The 17,920-nt window shown below is 37.4% G+C and overlaps 1 protein-coding gene across 3 annotated transcripts in view; it reads right to left on the bottom strand.

The window, feature by feature from the left end:
• Nucleotides 1-17,920, bottom strand: part of WAPL (WAPL cohesin release factor) — a 70,705-nt gene that overhangs the window by 8,147 nt on the left and 44,638 nt on the right. For 2 of the 3 annotated variants that reach the window (XM_062000926.1, XM_062000924.1), the window contains exons 6-13: nucleotides 17,109-17,261; nucleotides 16,724-16,860; nucleotides 13,882-13,993; nucleotides 9,128-9,355; nucleotides 4,302-4,413; nucleotides 3,267-3,364; nucleotides 1,537-1,613; nucleotides 181-356 (exon numbers count right to left, since the gene is read on the bottom strand). In XM_062000926.1, coding sequence (XP_061856910.1) covers nucleotides 181-356; nucleotides 1,537-1,613; nucleotides 3,267-3,364; nucleotides 4,302-4,413; nucleotides 9,128-9,355; nucleotides 13,882-13,993; nucleotides 16,724-16,860; nucleotides 17,109-17,261 — 1,093 coding nt within the window. The remainder of the gene's footprint in view (nucleotides 1-180; nucleotides 357-1,536; nucleotides 1,614-3,266; nucleotides 3,365-4,301; nucleotides 4,414-9,127; nucleotides 9,356-13,881; nucleotides 13,994-16,723; nucleotides 16,861-17,108; nucleotides 17,262-17,920) is intronic. The other variant, XM_062000925.1, reaches the window with a different exon arrangement.

Genomic DNA, 17,920 nt, shown 5'->3' with positions numbered 1-17,920 from the left:
ATACTTGCAATTACTCATCCAATTTGCAGACACAAATGTATTGATTATCATCAAGCCAGCATCTACCATACTATTTTATTGCACTGTACATAGAAAACTCAATCAGTAGAAGAAAAGGGTTCACATCAATGTTTTATGTGATGCTTTAACACAGAATATGCAAGAGTTAGTTTGTTTTACCATTATCATTTGTCAGGTTGAGCAAGACGCCAATGATGGCCCTCATACAGTCTTCCACTGCTTTACCCACGTGGTTGGTTACATTCTGGTGAGGCAGAGGCTTATTGTCTGGTAAACAGATACTGTCTTCAGCACGATTATACCGCTGGATTAACTCCTCACAATGCTGCAGTGCTCTGAAGGCAAAGATGCAGAACAAAATTACCTCCACAACATACAGGACATTCCACCTTTATACTCATTTCACCAGAAAAAACCCTCAAACACAGAGCTTACACAGAATTGTTCTGATGTCCAGTGTGTAGGAGGAGATAATAAACTTATCACCTATAAAATTCTTTATGAGCTCAAATTGAGAGAACAAAAGCCGGGAAAGCGTTGTGGCTTAGAGCTTTATCAGCTTGAGATTTCAAGAGCAGAAGTTTATTTTTCTTTCCAGCTTCATCCCATGTGGTCTTGTAAAAGATATCTCCTCTCCCTACAAACCTAGCCTCTCATATCCTCTGACCATCAAGGCACATTATTCTGACAGTGTTATCTAAATGTTCTCTTGTTTTGTCCTCAGAGCTATTTCCATTTCGCAAGAAATAAACAAATGACATCTGACTTTCTAGCAGTAAAATCTTAATCTTATAATACTATTGCACCACAGCCATGATTCTACTGCATGACATTAGTTTGATGTTATATCAACAACATTGACTTCAATTACAAACATAACTAAAAATGTCAAAATAGATACTGGTCTAAATAGCACAGTAAACTGTGATTGGTTTCAGTGGTTGGTTTTTTTAATTTAAAGAAATAGTCAAAATACCTAACCTACAACCATGAAATGTTTCCAATGAGGTCTGCAGAGTCAAATTTTCAGCTCAATTTGTTCTCTTATTAAGAGCTGTACAAGAGGGACACAATCTCTGCCAGTCAAGCGAGACCTCACCCAGACTGATAAATGGGTTAGAGGTGTTTGTACAAGCATCTCTGCCAGAGAGAACAGCTAAGAATGGAATTTCACTGTTTTAACTCTCTGTTACACCATCAGTTCTGTTATACTCCATTTCAGTAAACACTTAAGCATAATGAAAATGCAGTAAGTGTGTCTTCCCAACTGCCTTCTTCTGTGTTAATATTAACTTGGTACAGAAGGAGCTAAATCTCTACAAAACCAACAACAGCAGCACAGCAACCTGGTAACACTAAGGTAGTTACTCATACCTTCATCTAAACTAACTTCACCATTACAGTGGAATCTGGGTTTTTCTTTTCCCCCTAGAATCTTGTATAACAATTGTTTTGGGGTTTTCTTGCCCTATCATGTGCAGTGCTCTGTAAAAATGTCTTTTTGTTACAACTTACTTAGCTGAGGAGACTATGAGTTGGGAGTCTTTGTAAGCTATCAGATAGCTCTGATTTTCTGGATTATGCACAGTTACCTAAAAAGAGAAGAACATAATATTAAAAATGGGACTTCTTCCCCCTCTCAAAAGAGAAGCATTCCCTTCTCCTACCACCCCACTTCATTCAATTCTACATTTTTTGGTTCTAATTCAATGTAAACTTGCACTTACCACTCCGCAATATTTCCTTGGCGTTTTCAGCTTGTAATTAATCAATGCCACAAATTTATGTGAAGATATAACTACCTTCCCTGATACAGTAAGTACAGAAACAGTGTGGCAGAATGATCTGCCACAGCAGAACCCTGAATCTATATCCACTACAGAGTGTATGTCTACTTGTGTATGTACAGAAATATACAGAAAAATACATCATAAAGAAAAAACCCTGAATCTATATCCACTACAGAGTGTATGTCTACTTGTGTATGTACAGAAATATACAGAAAAATACATCACAGAATACAATTCTATAGGTAATGTTTTAGGATTTGACATCAGCTCATTTTCTGAGAGCCTATTATGCATCCAATAATGAAAATAAAGTTTTTTCTTGATTCCCTTAACTGAAGTTTGTCTCTTAAATTTGCATGATTTGGTGTTGTTTTTTTGTCATCCTAAGGATCTTACTACATCATAAACCACCCTTAAGTTCAAATCTGAATATTCAACCACTAAATAAGCCTCTCCTACTGCTGCTTGAAAATTCATCTATCAAATATCTATCAATAAAAGCAGAAATTGGACCTGAAAGTTTTCCTCTCCCTGTTTTCAGAAGGCAGGTACAGAGCCAGGTGTCGTGAATATTTAAGTAGGTACCCTTGAATTAGTACTTCAACAACTGTTCACTCTTCTCAGTTTTTAGCTTACTTCTATACTATCTTTGAGTCTGTGCTTCTGTTTTAGTGAAGTTACAGCTGGAGCCATTTCCCCTCTAACTTGGGTTAAAGTGTTCATTAGGATTCATTGCCCTGTACTCTGAACCTGAACCAGAATGTGGCTTTCTGATGCATGAAGATGTATTGCTAAAACATCACAGCACTCTTCCACTTGCGTACCATAGCACAGTACAAAAAGAGTAATGCTGGTAACAAACAGGAAACCTGGAAAAACAAGGCACTGGAGACCAGCATGTGCTCAACAGTTCCAGGCACAATTAATCTCTACAGAACTACAATGTAATTTAATTCTGTTCAAAGTTCTAATAAAAAAAAATATTTACCCCCTCAATATACAGGCTCAGCTGATTACAGGACTAATTTGACTTTCAGGGCAGTTTTCCCCTTCAGCACTTACCCAGATGATGTTTCCGAGTAGCAGTTCTTAAAAATATACATTGATTTATTGCTTCTAAAAAAATGCTGCTTCTATAACGATCCATTATTACTAGACATACATTAGTCAAATTGATGCCTCATAAATAGAGTCTTTTTGTAGGAACTTATGAACAAACTGTCATATTGCATTCCATTATTCTTACCACACACCAACTTGCAATGTTGTAGGAACATACAGAAGGGTAAAAGAAATTTTCAAACAAACATTCCAGGAACACTTCTAAACACAAGAAAGCCAGTACCTTCTATAAAAAACAATGTACATTACAGTGTTAATATGCAACTATATATAGAAAAGGTCTGGTTGACAGAAAGCAGTTTTCAGAAGTGCAATGCATCTGCTCATACTCACACTTTCTAAGACCCGTAAACATCTTTCTGCACCCCATAACGAAGCAACCAATTTCTCTTCATTTTCATCACTGCTTAGGTGATCCACACATTCTTTAACTGAACAACAAAAATAAGTTGTTTTCTACTATCAGTAAGAGGTCTTCAAAAGCCAAGTGTACAAACTGACTAGCTACATTCAGAGAGTTGCTATCAGCCTTGCTTGAACACTGTACAGGACACGTAATGCTAGGAAATAGTCACAAAGACATGGTCAGCATTCCAAAACATTTCATTTCTCCAAGTAACTGAAAACAAAACCTAAAACTGTACAATTTTGGCTTTACAGGTTTTTGATTGTTGTGACAAATTACTTATCTGCATATTTTATTTTCTACTATCAATGAAGTGATTGTTCAGGTCATGACTACATCCCTTAACTGTCATGCACTGTTTTGTGGAAGAGAAAAATATACAGTATGCACACTTTACAAGTCTGAAATGGCAAGCAAGCTGAATGCCTTTATTTCTTCAATCCCTCCTTGGTCTGTCCCTCTGCTTATTTAAGACCAAACTTCACTAAGTTCAAGAATTTATTTTAGAAATGTCCCTTTTCCTACCTAACCCAGACATAACTTAAAAAAAGGAAACTAAAAACCCCACCATTTCATCTCAAAGGGCTGACTTCTGCTGGGGTATTTAGTTAAAAGATATCAGGCCCAAAAATAATTCTAGAAGACTGAGAAGATTTAACTCTAGAATAAGTGTGCTGTATTTGTGTGCTCTACAGAGACACAGTAATCTGTATTCTATCTAAGCTTAAGCCATTTTTAATCTCACACAGTATATGTAACATTATACACATTCCGTTTAACCTTCAAACTACCTTCAATCCCACACGCAGCAGATTAAAGTCACTACTATGTACTTTATTTTTTAACACTGCTGAGAAAGATACAGCATGATCTTATTTTTAACCACACAAAACGAACCTTAAGTGACATCTTAGTAAGATTCACTAATTTTTCACACAGTCAGAGCAGCATCTCCAACGTACCTTTATCTACAATATGATCAAGACCACCTAGAAGTCTCAGTTCTTCTTTAAACCAGTCCCCAGCTCGTTTTGAAGTGAGAGACAGTAATGTCTCCATTGCCAAATGCCCGGTCTGAAAGAGTTAGGGTCCAGAATTAGTGAAATCATATGCAGCTGCAGACACTGTATGAAATACAACCACGTGTCGTATAAAACCCATTAAAATGAAGTTACAGGTTCTAAGTAGAAAAACCACCAGAGGGAGCAAGAATAGATTGAGAAAGATGCATATCTTTAAAAAATGTCTTGCTACTGATAAAGAAGTACTTTGCATTTTCAACTTTTGCTTGATTTTATTAATAGCTTAAAAAACCCAAGCAGCCTCCTTTTATTTATTTCTCTTGTAATCAAAAGAAACAAGTGGAAGAAGGAAATGGACAAACCAGCCAGGCAGGAAAAAACCCAAGAAAAGCCACAATGAACACTGCTTCTCTGTCTCCCAGACACCTTGGCTCTGCTGCTGCAGCGAATACACTTTATTCTATTGTTGGTATTTTGTGTTTGCAGTTTTAAACCCATAGAGGATAGCAATTAAACTAAAATACTGTAGAAAATCTTACAGTATTTCTTGATTTTTTTTAAAAAGGAGGAATACACATCAAAACTCAATAATGGCAAAGATCATTTTACTCCCTGCAAATAGAAGTCACAAAGGATTTAGGTGATTATTTTAGTTAACCCCCGCCATGGTTTTAACCAAAATTAACACCATTTATAGAGTCAAGACTATAACTTGATTTCCCAAAGGCCTCCAGTGAAGGCACATGTTATTAAAAAAATATATGCATAGGCATAAATTTACACCAACACAGCAACAACCAGTATAGACTTCTGTAACACCTGGAACAGGCAAATCTGGACTACAATGAGCTTCATTTCATATATGGTACATAAATGCAACAATGAGAGGTCAGAGAAAAAGCCAACTGAATTTAACCACCCTCAAGTTACCTTCCCTCCCTGACACATTTGGTTTGTAATGCTTAAAGGAGGGCTGTGCAGCATGTCCTCAGCATCTCTTCAACACACCAATGTCTCGGAAGACCTAATTATAAATTCTATGAGCTCTGTCAACATCTTCATCTGCTTTCCTTATTCTCAAAACACTGCTCTTCAAGGAGAAAAAGAAAGTTTAAAGTCTTGATAAAGAAGAGGTACTACCTTAAGTTAGTTATTTCAGTTTTTAAGAGCAAGCTCTGAAGCACACTGCCACTGAAGAGGATACAATTAGTAATAGTATTTCTCCTACATAAAGGGAAGACTTTTCCAACTCCCCATCACAGAGGAAACAAAGCTGACATTGCTCCTGCAACTGTTCTGCTATCTAGGAAAGTGCCAACTCCCTTTAACTGCCAATGGCCCAAATCTTCCCCTAGGATGGAAACTAAACACACTTAGTTATGGAGTGTTCTCATCTCACTGAGTTCTGAAACCTCACACTTTTATAAACAGAAAGTTTAAAACATAATGCTAAAGGAAATGTGGATATTTTGAGCAATGGATGGAGAGCTTCCTTTCTGGAGTCAACCAAATGAGAAAGCATTTTGAGGGAGGAGAGAATCGGAAGACAGCAGTTTGACAGAGCCCAACCTCTGAAGCTTTCCTGTTCTCTTCAGACAATTCCTCCTTTTTTATAGACTGAGCTTGAAAATAGTGTAGCATGGGTACCTGAAATCATGCATAACCTAAACCAGGTCAATAAACTGATTAAAAACACTCTTCTTAGAGATTTTGAAGGGCTACAACATATCAAGCTATCTTCCTAAACACCTTCACTGTGAAAGCTTTTCAAAGGCCCACGATATTTAAAATATAGTGCTTAGTTTTCCACCAAAGGGCAGTAAGACTTCAAGAAACTCCAGGAGATTATCTCTTGGTATTTATACTACTGGGCATTAGAACAAATTTTTCAAATAGAAATCTTATTTCAAATAAAAGAGTCAAACCATGTAACCCTTTTGCTTTTGAGGAAAGGAATCTGTTCTATCCATTTTTTTTTGGTCAAATGCTATGAAATTTTAACAGCAAAGGTTCAATGGCTCCCTTAAGCTTTCAACCTTTTGTAGACAGTGAAAAACTGAACAAGCTCTTTGACCAACTGAAAGGAGAAGTCACTTCTGAGGGGGATTTTTTGTGATGCAATAGAGGGTTGATGCTGCAAGCATGAACTACAGAAGGCTATGCTGACTGACAGGCAAGTGTCATTTGCTAACATGAAGGCCAAGTTCTTCAGGTTTTATCTTCTTCGGAGCCAGCAAAAAAGCCTGGAACAAATTAAACCCAGAGAACTCCTTTTCTATTTCTGGGTTTACATTTTTTATGTTCAGAGTAGTCTAGAAAACAGAATCCTTTGTATACTTGTTTGAACACTCAACATTTAGTCTGATTAACTTCCAGTCAAACAACATTGTCTGTAGAAAGAGACAGGGAGTACTGATCATCTTCATTTGATCTGTGTTAAGGTTCCAAAAAGATGAAGGTTTAACCAATTAGACATAAATTGGAGTTAACAAAACATCTGCTGTGATCTCTCTGTTTCTCTGTGGGTATGTCTGAGTATGAAAAGAGATCTTTTCCCCAAGAAGACTTGCCTTTTTGTTATTTTCTGCCTGTCATCTTGTAAAAAAGCGAGATTACTTATTATATCTCATGATAGAGATGTATGTGAAAGCAATTCTATCTTCTGCATACGAAGTTTATTGTCTCAACTTACAGTTGCTACTTTTGTAAATTGGAAAAGAATCTAATCATCTCATTTGGCTTGCATATAGTCTCTAAACACTATCCAGTCTCTGCAGCTGAGAGAAAACCAGTTTCCATCTGTGAGGTACTGCAGTACTCAACACATTCACAACAGCAGCTCAACGTAATTTGAAGAAACGGAGATACCTCATGAAAAAAAACCCCAAACAAAATCTACAAACCAGCTGAAATGGATGATCTGTGATAACACTATTATTTACTCATGGATAACTTCCTTGGAAGACAGAGATCCTTCTAATATATCCTATGCTTTTAAAATCCATGCCTAAGAAAAGACAAGAACAGAACTGCGGTTTATAAAAAAACCATCAGGCTAGCTCAGATTATGAACACAAGTAAAGCTCAAAAAGGAGACAGTGGTCTGTGTGGCTGGATGCTTTAGCAATGAGGAACCTCTACCAGCTGTTCCATGCTTAATAAAGGGAGCTGTCTTACATTTTATAGTGCAAAAGATATCCTGGCACTGACAGACTGTGAGCTACATGAGCTGCCTTCAGTGCCAAAACAGCACTGAAACAAGACAGTGATTATACAAATTCCTAGCTGATCACCACCTAGAGAACAAATCTCATTCTGTATTTCAATCTGGTATCTTCAGATTGTATCATGAGAATTCAGAGAGAAAGCTGAAAGCAGAGAAAATAATCTCAAATTCTTTCTTCTTTTGTATATTTCAAAGGTCAGAAAATTAATATGAACCCCTACCTGCCCATTTCACAGGTTTATAGGAAACAAGCCTGAAATGGCAAGTCTGAAACAATTATCCTTTGTCAGCACAAACTCACCACCAAGGTTAGGAATTCTATCATGACTATTATCAAGCTCCCTTAAAATTCACCTCTTTCTACTGCTGCGTAACACTGACTTCCCATACCAATTCAGCTATCGGTTCTTCAGCTAGAATTTTGCAAAACCAAACTGTTCCCAAACCGACAAAAGAGAGTCACAAAAGCTACAAAAGAAAATGCCAGCTCAACAAGGCACATCATGCTTTCATCTAACCTAGAATGGAATACAATCTTAACTGCAGATCACTGGCAGGAGTTGAAACATTACTTGCAGAGATAAAGCTCTAAAAAGCTCACTTCATAACCAATAAATCACAAGCTTCTCCTGTTGGGTGTAAGTATTACATGAAAAACAGCAAAAATCTATTAAGAGTCCTAAAAACATTAAAAGAATGTATTACAAGATGTTAAAATTTAAGATCATACTAACATCTGTTACACTGAAATATGGTGAATGCAAAAACCATGTTACTAATTTTTGCCATCTATGACCACTCATCTAGTCAATCTGTCATCAATTCTTTAAATACAGTCTTTCAAAAAGACTTGCAACTTGCCCTTTATTTTTCAAGCCAGCTTGACGCTAGCATCAAATCATGGCCAATTTTATTTTTAATCAAAACCAGTTCACTCTGTTGCAGCTGAAGTCATAAAAAACAAGCATGTTTTAGAAAGGAAGGGAAAGAAATTCACGCACACTTAGAGTGATCAACAGATCTGCCACCACACTTCAGGCAGAGAGAAATCAGTTTCTGTAGACCAGATTTGGGTTGGTTTTTTTTTTGAAGGAAGAACTTGAACCCCATTTTCCATTTCACACAGTACTCTATTCCCACATAAGGACCTCTACTGTTTGTGAAAATATATATATACATATATATAATTTAGGCAAAGAAACAGAGTCAAATAATTTAAATGTGGTCTTAAACACGTGGTTATTTAAAGTATTTACTTGTTCTTTACTGCTACCATTATCAGCTACCCTTAGCAGGAGTGACTGGTGAATCAGACAGGTGAAGAACATTGTTAACTTCATCCTATTAATAGCCTTTTGGAAAGGAAATTTCAAATTTGAAGATGAAAATACTTGCAGTAGAGTCATAAATATATACAAGGTAGACAAAATGTCAGGACTGTTTAGCTGGGAGATCTAAGATTAAAGATGATGCTTCCAAGTTCTATTTTATTAAGCATTCCACCACTGCCAAGGCTTTCCAATAAAAGCATGATACCCACCGTGATGTTTTCAAGATCGAGATGTTTGTTGTGAACAGTTTCACACAGTCTTCGAATTTTTTCCTTAATTTTGTTCATGTCTTTTTCATTCAGCAGCTTGGCAGAAGAAGCATCTTGTTCCAATTCCAAAAGCCGTATCATCAGATCGAGACTAGCTCTGTCTAAATCCATGTTCAAACGGTCTCTACTCAGGATGTACATTAGAGCTGCTGTACAAAGGGACAAATTCTTGGGTTGGGAGAGGAAAGGAAAAAAAAAAGATTTTAGTGATCACATTAGACAAACCTTTTACAATGTCTCATAAACAAGCTGAATATTGCAAAAGAAAAAGCCTGGCAAGTTTCAATCTATGCTAGCACTTGTGTGGGTACTTACTATTGCACCTAAACTCCTTCTAGCAAGTTACTAATGCATTCCCCTAACCTGTATCACTGAGACATAAATCACTTATACACTTACAAAACCCCAGCAGAAAAGCAGGGTTTTCTACTTTCAAGAGACTCCATGCTGCAGACAGAATAAGAAATGGTAACTTCAGTCACACAATTGCAGAAGAGACAGATGGCAGAGGAACAGAGAGAAAAAGCACGGGGTACATGGCAGGGTAGGTGAACATTATGGTTTGATGGGATAAGCTGGTAACAGCACAAGAAAATACGGAGATCACAGGGACAGTGTTTGCATTGGGAAGGGGGAAGTGAGTGAATGAGAGCCTGGTGACATACATCCCAATTCTGCCAAGCAGGTCTGCCAGTCAGTAGTTTACCCAAACCCTTCCAGTATAAGCATATTTAATTTCCAAGGGAACTATGCTTTTTGGAAGTATCCAGAGCACAAATGAGTTTCCTTCCTGTCCTGTCCCCATCAGTTCTTGACAAATCAATGTTTTTCTCTTGACTATCCCTATCTTACAGAGAACTTTGTACAAGGGCCTCTTACTGGCTGAAGAATAGCTGACCTTTCTTCAAGGAGAACAGGTCAGTATCAGGAAGGGACAGATGATAAGCAAACGATCAAAGCAAAGCTCTCTGCCCATAGTAAGACAGCATTTGCATAAGAGACTCATCTATCCAGGTAAGCTCCAAGTTACAGTAAAGAGGAGAAATGTTCATGGAATTAAGTTGCACTGGGCATTTCAGAAACCTTTTGACAGTATCTGGAGGAAAAAACAGCTGGGGGTTGGGTGCGTGGAAAATGTGTGTGTCATGTTGAATTCAACTCTCAAGAGTGAATATGCTGCAGTATCTATTCCAACCTGTCCTGTATAAAGTAAATTAAAAACGGAGACAGACTAATTCTGAGATGTGAGTGTTGTACAGCTCAACAGGAAAGAGCAACATTTCTGTGTAATAGCAGATTAACATCTTGTTTAGAGTCCTGCCAACCACCAAGGCAATCGTTAGCTGCTTCTGTTTATTTTAGAGGCAAGTAATAATCATACCTGGTCATACTAAGCAGTATCAACATCTTCAAAACCAGATTAGGCAGTTGACAGTCTGTCAAAAGCTGTGCTCAAACTCCTTCCTTGTCTGAGTCAAGGAAACTCTCAGGTGAATAAATACTTTTATCTAACTATCAAAGATGCATTAGGAATACTGAAGGAAGGAAGCAAGAGTTTCCAAATCTACATTTCCTTTCATGAACACAGCTTCAAGAGACAGCGTTGTTTAAAAAAAATCTTAGCTGTGAATATCACCTCCAGGCTTGTCAAATGTAAGGCCTTGTCTGTCCTAGGCTCCCTTCTTTGCAACCCAACTGATTTCCTGTTATGCAGAGTAATGGTTGCTCCTCCACATAAACTCTGTCAACACTTCCCTTCCGACCTTCCACCCAAGTTTTAAGATACTTAAATGTGATCAGAAGGGAACAAGTCATTATACAGAAGGTTATACGTGGGCTGCAGGAGGACTGCCAGGAAAGTAAAAAGGAGTAGCTATGCGTAACAAGATCCAGGTTCCTGCAACAGCATATATAAGGAACGCAATCAGGCCAATAAGCCTCCGAATGCTGAAGTGCAACAGGAAAACAGAAATGTTGCAGAAGCAAGAATCTAAAATGTGAATGGTGCTTATAATGCAGAACAAACCTCCTTCAGTTACACGTCAGTGACAGGCATTTTCTAAATTCATTTTTCTTAGTTCCTCTAGGCAAGCTGGTTCAATCTTGAATATAATAATTCTACATTTCGTTCTGATCTTCTGTAAGTGCTAAAGCCAGCTAACCACATGGTCTGAAATCTGTCTTACAGCCTACCATACACAGAATTCTGAGTCGAGAATGAGGAGAAAACTGTTAATACAACTCATTTTTGGTCTATATCCTAAAAACTCAAAGCAACACAACCAAAGAACCCAATCAAACCCTCAAAATCTCACCCTCATGAATTGCAATAGTGAAGCTAGTTTTTAGATGGGCTTTTTTTTTTTTTCCTGTTCTGTTCCTCAAGATACTTAAAACACATTCTGCTCCCCAACAAATGTGGAGAGGAGAAAAAAAAAAAAGTCAAATAACTAGAATTTGCTCTAGACAGACTTTTCACAGCGTGTCTACCCATGCAGTTGCGTTCCATACTTCTACGGAACTCAGGAAAACATCCTGGCTGAACACATAATCCAGAAAGGGCAGACCATTCACGCCCACTCTCATCCCTGCCTTACCTTGCTTGCTCTATTTATACTCCAGCTTGTGGGAACAGATGGTTATTTTCTAGGGTTCAGCACTACATTTAATGCACTTTTTTTTTTATTCACATGCTGAAGATATTACAAAACCACATTTCTGTGCTTAACTGCTGACAGCTATAATGGAATTCTAGCTCTTATTTTAAAAATTAATAACCTTTAGAGCATAGCTGAAGAGACAAAATCAGTTTAAAACTGAAGCTTAAAGACAAATCTACAATAAAAATTCAGTGGAAGAACTAATTTTCATGTAAATATTTTGGTGGTGCACCTCAGTAACATGACTGGTTATTTTTGTTATCTCTGCTGGTTAAAAAAGTACCTCTGCAGCTACTGTTTTATACTCTCATGGAAACATAGAGTCCTATTCTTTCTCAGTCCAGTCCATTTTATCTAGACAACAAATACAGCGCATGCTCATTTTTGTTTCCATTACTAACGTCATTGTGGCAGTTTTCCCATTTCCAAAACATTTTAAAGAAAATATTAACATAATAATTAGGTTTTTTTCCCTGGTCCTCATTCATCTTAAATGGATTTGAGCCATGCAAGTAAAGCTGGTGTGATTTATTGTTCTTGAAAAACTTTGCACTGATATTTACTGAGAAATTTCTTTTCATTGTGAACAAGTTAAAAATCTAGTGAAACAAATAGTGAATGAAAGGGTAGTATATAAAAGACAGCAAGCCTATCCAGAGAAGTCATTGTTGAAGCATATACTGTCAGAAGTTGGAGCATATATTTTAGCATTTATTAAAAGCAGTTTGATAAGTCAGGAATTCTGTAATACTGTCTAACCTGTACAAGAATGCACTTGTAACTATATTAAAACATGAACTATCTCTTTTTCCCCAACCAAAGAGAGCATTTCATCAAACATACTCAAAATAGCAAATACAATCAATGCTTTTTGTTACTGCAGACTAATAATAGCACTCACTTTCCTTTTGAACTGTATGTGCTAGTTCTTTTGAAAATGATAGAATAATGGTAACTGTTAAAAGATAGACAAAAATACAGGGAGCAAGCTTGCACGTTTTCCAAGGCACTGTTGCTGTCCTCTGCAACTCAGTGGTGGCAACTGTCCTAAATAGCATTGTTTCTAGTATGACTTGACACTATTTTGACAGCTCACAAAATCCTGGTTGCTAATGCTTTACAGTTAGGCATTGCTAATTTTTGAGGGAGGTGGAAAACAAGCTATTATTCTAAGTTAGTTACTTAAAAGCTCTACAGTCTTTTCCCCCACCCACAGTAAGGTGTCAAATACAATCTCTAAAATGTCTGTTCCTATTGGTGCAAGGCTTCTTTCTGCATTGTATGTTGTTCTTCTAGAGAGATCAAATAAAAGTAATAAACCTGATTGGATATACACTATCCATTTGAAGTAACATTTCCCATTTTCAGCTTTTGTAACAATACCTCAAGGATACCCCACAAAGGCACAGTTACCGACTACTGGAAAATAGATTCACCTGCAAGAAGCATTTTCCATTACAGCTGAATTGTACTTTTAAAGTTGATATGAAGGAAAACCCAAACTGCTTCAGTTTTTAACTCTCAGGTCATGTTACCATAAGTAGTTAAAACTTACCTTTCCTAGATTTATCATAGAACACTGCACATTCTCTAGGTACCCTACAATTGCCATTACAGCACTGCTCAAGGAAACAAGCACAGGATGTGAAAAATGCCCCAGAAGAGCTAGAGAAAAGGTGATAATTCACATCCAAGCAAGTCTGAACATGAGCACTTAGGGCCACTTTTGAACATAAAGAGAAAGGATTCCTTTCCAATGTATTTTATTTGAAGGAAGTTAAAAATACAACAAAACTTTTTAAAAGTTTAGGAGAAGATACAAAAAGATACTTAAAAAAGAATTTTTGAAACCCAGAGGCACATAAACAGTGGAAGAGGAATTTGTCATTGCAACACAGACACTTACTTTCCATTTCCCTACAGATTTCTAAACTGGAGCCACTAGTCCCACACAGACACTATACATGTACACAAAATTAATCCAAAGTAGGTAGGTATCAGCAAACCCGAATAAAATACAGAGTGTATCCATACCTGGTGGTGTTGGGAATCATCCAGTGTTTTAAAAACCATGGCTACCATCCCATGTGCTCTCAGATGCATTCGGAAGCTGGGCATGGCGCACTTGGTCGCCAAGCTGATTACACTGGAGAAAAGGAATTCTGGATTAGAACAACTAAGAGGAACACATTTATAAAAATGGCAGATGACAAAGTTAACTAAACATGACTGACCACAAACCTTGGACTCTGACAAAGGTATAAGGCACATTTGTAACTGGTGAACAGAGCAGCATTTTATTCAATAGTTGTTTACCAGCACTAAACTATTTCTGCTTTAGTTTAAGGCTGGCCAAAAATAGGATTTGAAAGGGCTACCCTGAACTTGCTTCTTTCAAATAACAGTTGAAGTAATTTTAAATGGTTAAATTGAAATTAAAATGTTCATGGATTGAACATGAAGCTCTGATTTAGAGGTATGAGAGAGCTTATTGTAGATCAAGGTATTATCACAAATTGTAAATGTGAGGCCCCATCACTATCTAATAGTTTTTTGACTGATCAGTCCCGCTCATGCCTGATAATACTTTTACAAACATTTTTAACATCTGTTGCTGCATTTATGATTGATAGAAACACTATGGATTTCAGGAAAAATCTGACAAATCTATTAGTCTAATCAGTGATTGGTGTAACAGTTTGTCATGAGTTTGTGAGAAGCCACTTTTTGCTTGGGCTGCAGTGCTGTCCCAGTAAGAAGTTCTCAAAACATCCCCCAGCTCTGAGGTGGACCCACTTCCAGCCTGGTTGGGCTAATCTGACACTTCTACCATCAATATTGAAGGAAAGAAATCTGCAGCCAGAAGAGAGGTGGAGTGGTACAAGATAGAGGTGACCATGCAGGCTCCACAGTCAGAAAACAAGGAAGGAAGACGGAGTGCCAGACCGCCAGACCAGAGACCCCTCTGCAACCCATGATGAGAGTGCAGGCTGTGCCCTGCAACCCAGGGAGGGCAATGGTAGGACTGAGAGCCACCAGAAGCTCCAAGTGAGTGCACTGGGACAGGCAAGAGACTGTGTGAGGAGGCGGCCATGGCGCAGGCCGTGCTGGAGAGCCTGTGAGCCACAGAGACACACACAGGAGGTGGAGAGGAGCTGCAGCTTTTGAGATGAATGCATATTGCAGAAACCGGTGTAGGGCTGCCCAGCCTGTGAGGAGGGGTGAGGAAGCCCATCTGCCCTGAGGTGAGATAAGTGGCTCCCATCAGGAACAGACTGACTGAAACCCCCATTCCCTGCTCCCCTGCACCACTCTGGGTCAGGGATGAGGTGTCTGGTATTAGGGCTCTGAGCTAGGGAAGAGGAGAGTGAGGAGGAAGGTGATCTCAAAGGGCTGGTTGTGCTCTTCATCATTGTACTACTGTGTTGTTTTCTGTTTGTTAAGTTTTAGGTTGGTGGTGGCCCTTTGTACTTACAGCAGCCCATGGTCCTTTGTTCTTAAATGGGCCTAAATCACAACACAGTTCTATTTTCCAAATGTAAGTCTTCCTCTAGGTTTATTAGCAAGCTGTCTAGAGCAACATAAAGACTATAAAAAACATTGCTTTTAAATATGGACTAATGTGAGAGTGGTTCTGCAACTGAGGGATCATAGTATTAAGATTCATATGGTATGGTTTTTAAAAAGCAATGGTCTGTCTGCAATCACAACAGCATCTGTCAGAGCTCACCTAACAGTTCCCAATTCTTTTACATCTATTCCTATCCTTAAACACTGATTTCCTTTAGAAAAATACTTTTATTAACCAAAAGAAAAAAAGTTAATGTTGTTTATACTAGTTACATTCTATGATTCAAATTCGGGAAGTTAGAAAGTCAGTTTAAGATCTTAAGAAGCTTGCCGTATGAGCAAATCAAGTGCACTCAATATGAAACTACTCCTGAACCGTCATAATGGTATTAGTTTATTCTTATCATAATGTACAAACTGGATAATAGATTTTTTGTGCTTACTCTACAGCAAAAAAATTCATTGCTGGGTTTTGAGGGATATGAAGAACACACATTTTTAAGATAGCTGTCTTAAAAGCGTAGAAAGCTTTTTCTCATCCACAGTCAAATCTCACGTTAAGTGTCATCACCTGTCTCTGAATTCAAGCTTTTCCTTCTCTATCATTTTAGTTTTGCTAAGCAGAAGGAAAATTTACAAGTCTTTAAAAAAATCCCCAATCTATTATATGGCTACAGAACAACATTCTAATGACTTCCACGTCCAGGCAATGGACATCAATATTAAGTAATGAACATTTTCAAAGCAAGACTAACATTCGTGATACTAACTTAGCAGTAACTCGTAACTTCAATATTTAGAGTGCAAGGAGTAGTTCAAGACAAGCTTACAAGTAATAGTGTGGCCACAGTACTTCCAGTGGATGCTAGCTAAGTTATTTCTCAATGGAAGATACAGGATAGGCAGTTGGAATTAAAAAGTATCTCAAGATGACATTGGTTCTACATTACAGCCAGCAAACATTCCAGACTTCGGGATTTTATTCTAGAATTTTTGCATTAAAAGCCAGAACAGACATCACACAAGACTGAACCAAAGTTATCACAAAATATTTTTAAATTTATAGCAAGAAAAACAAGTGTTGAAGGTGTCTCTTACTGTACAATTCTCTGTTTCCTAGTCATACTACTTTGGATTATTCCCAATATATCATCCAGATGACTATGTTAAAATTTTCTTCTTTATAGTAGAAGTGCCAGAAAACTACTCAAATAACATTTTTAAAGCATGGTCATCTCATTGATGACTATTTAATTCAGTATCTCTTTTAAATATCAGTTGACTCATTTATATTAGGATATCTTACCTAAGGCAACGTGTGTTTAGGGGCTGATTGCTCTTCAATCCACTTAGCAAGTACTCAATATCATCTGTGAACTCTTGATTTTCACCAAATTCCACTACATCATTGAAGTGCTTTACATGCTGAACAACAGTGTATAACTGGAAGAGACAAATATTTTGACCTAGGTAAGTCGTTCTTGAGATTGATTATAACCTTAACAAGTATAGTTTAAAATCTATTCAGTTTTGAGTGGAAGGAAACATTAAGAAGTTAATGAAGGCCATTCAGCTATTTAAATAAAAATATTATCTTTAATAGGAAAGCCAAATTTCATTTTGACACTGTTCCTTCAGTACTTAGGATTACTAACAATTCTTTATCTTAAAAATTTGTTAAGAATACTTACTTCTTTGTCTTCTTTCCTACATTTCAATGCAGTTACTATCTCTTGATAGGGCTGAGTAGGTATTGTCACAGTTTTTATCACTTTGGGAGGTGGTGCAGGAGCCTTAAAAACTCCATCATCTTTATGAATTGCCTCCTTTGAAGATAGCCTTACCTATTAATAAGAAAGTGCTAAAATGGGCAGATGTTTTGAGCACGTAAACATACACTAAAAACATCAGGAAACAGTACAGTTGTACAATTGTCAAACTCACATTTTGGGACCATTTAGTCCTTGCCTTACACTACCAAGATGTACCTAAACTGTGTGAATGTACCTACTCTTGGGAAAAAAAATTCCTATCTCAGAAATTATACGCACTTTTAAATACAAAAAGTAGTTCTAAGTAGTCAGGAAAGCTCCAGTGGGATTCCAAAACTAAAGGAAGGGAGTGGGGGGGAAAGTCCTTTACACTGGTTCCTTAAGCTTTAAGTAAAGCAAGCCAACCAAATTCAGTGTTTAAAAACAATTATTTGTTGACACTTGTTCTTATCTTACTCCTTTACACTGGAGCTTCCAGAAGTGATTAAGTTGGTTGCTATAATGAACCATCACTGGTACACTGGTCTGGATATGAGCACAGCATTGAACAATTACTTTCAGCACAGCCCAAACTGAAAAACTTGGGGCATACTGTTCTCATCTCTAACTGTGGGAGGCTGCTGCATTACTGTACTTGGGGTGTAGCTATCAGAAAACCAACCTCTCAAACTTGATGTTCCAAACAGTGTTTCACCTGTAGGCAGAAAAACTACAAATATAAAATTTGTAGC

The sequence above is a fragment of the Colius striatus genome, chromosome 8, assembly GCF_028858725.1.
Source record: "Colius striatus isolate bColStr4 chromosome 8, bColStr4.1.hap1, whole genome shotgun sequence".
NCBI classification, from domain to species: domain Eukaryota; kingdom Metazoa; phylum Chordata; class Aves; order Coliiformes; family Coliidae; genus Colius; species Colius striatus.
This window is presented reverse-complemented; position numbering and strand designations above follow the sequence as displayed.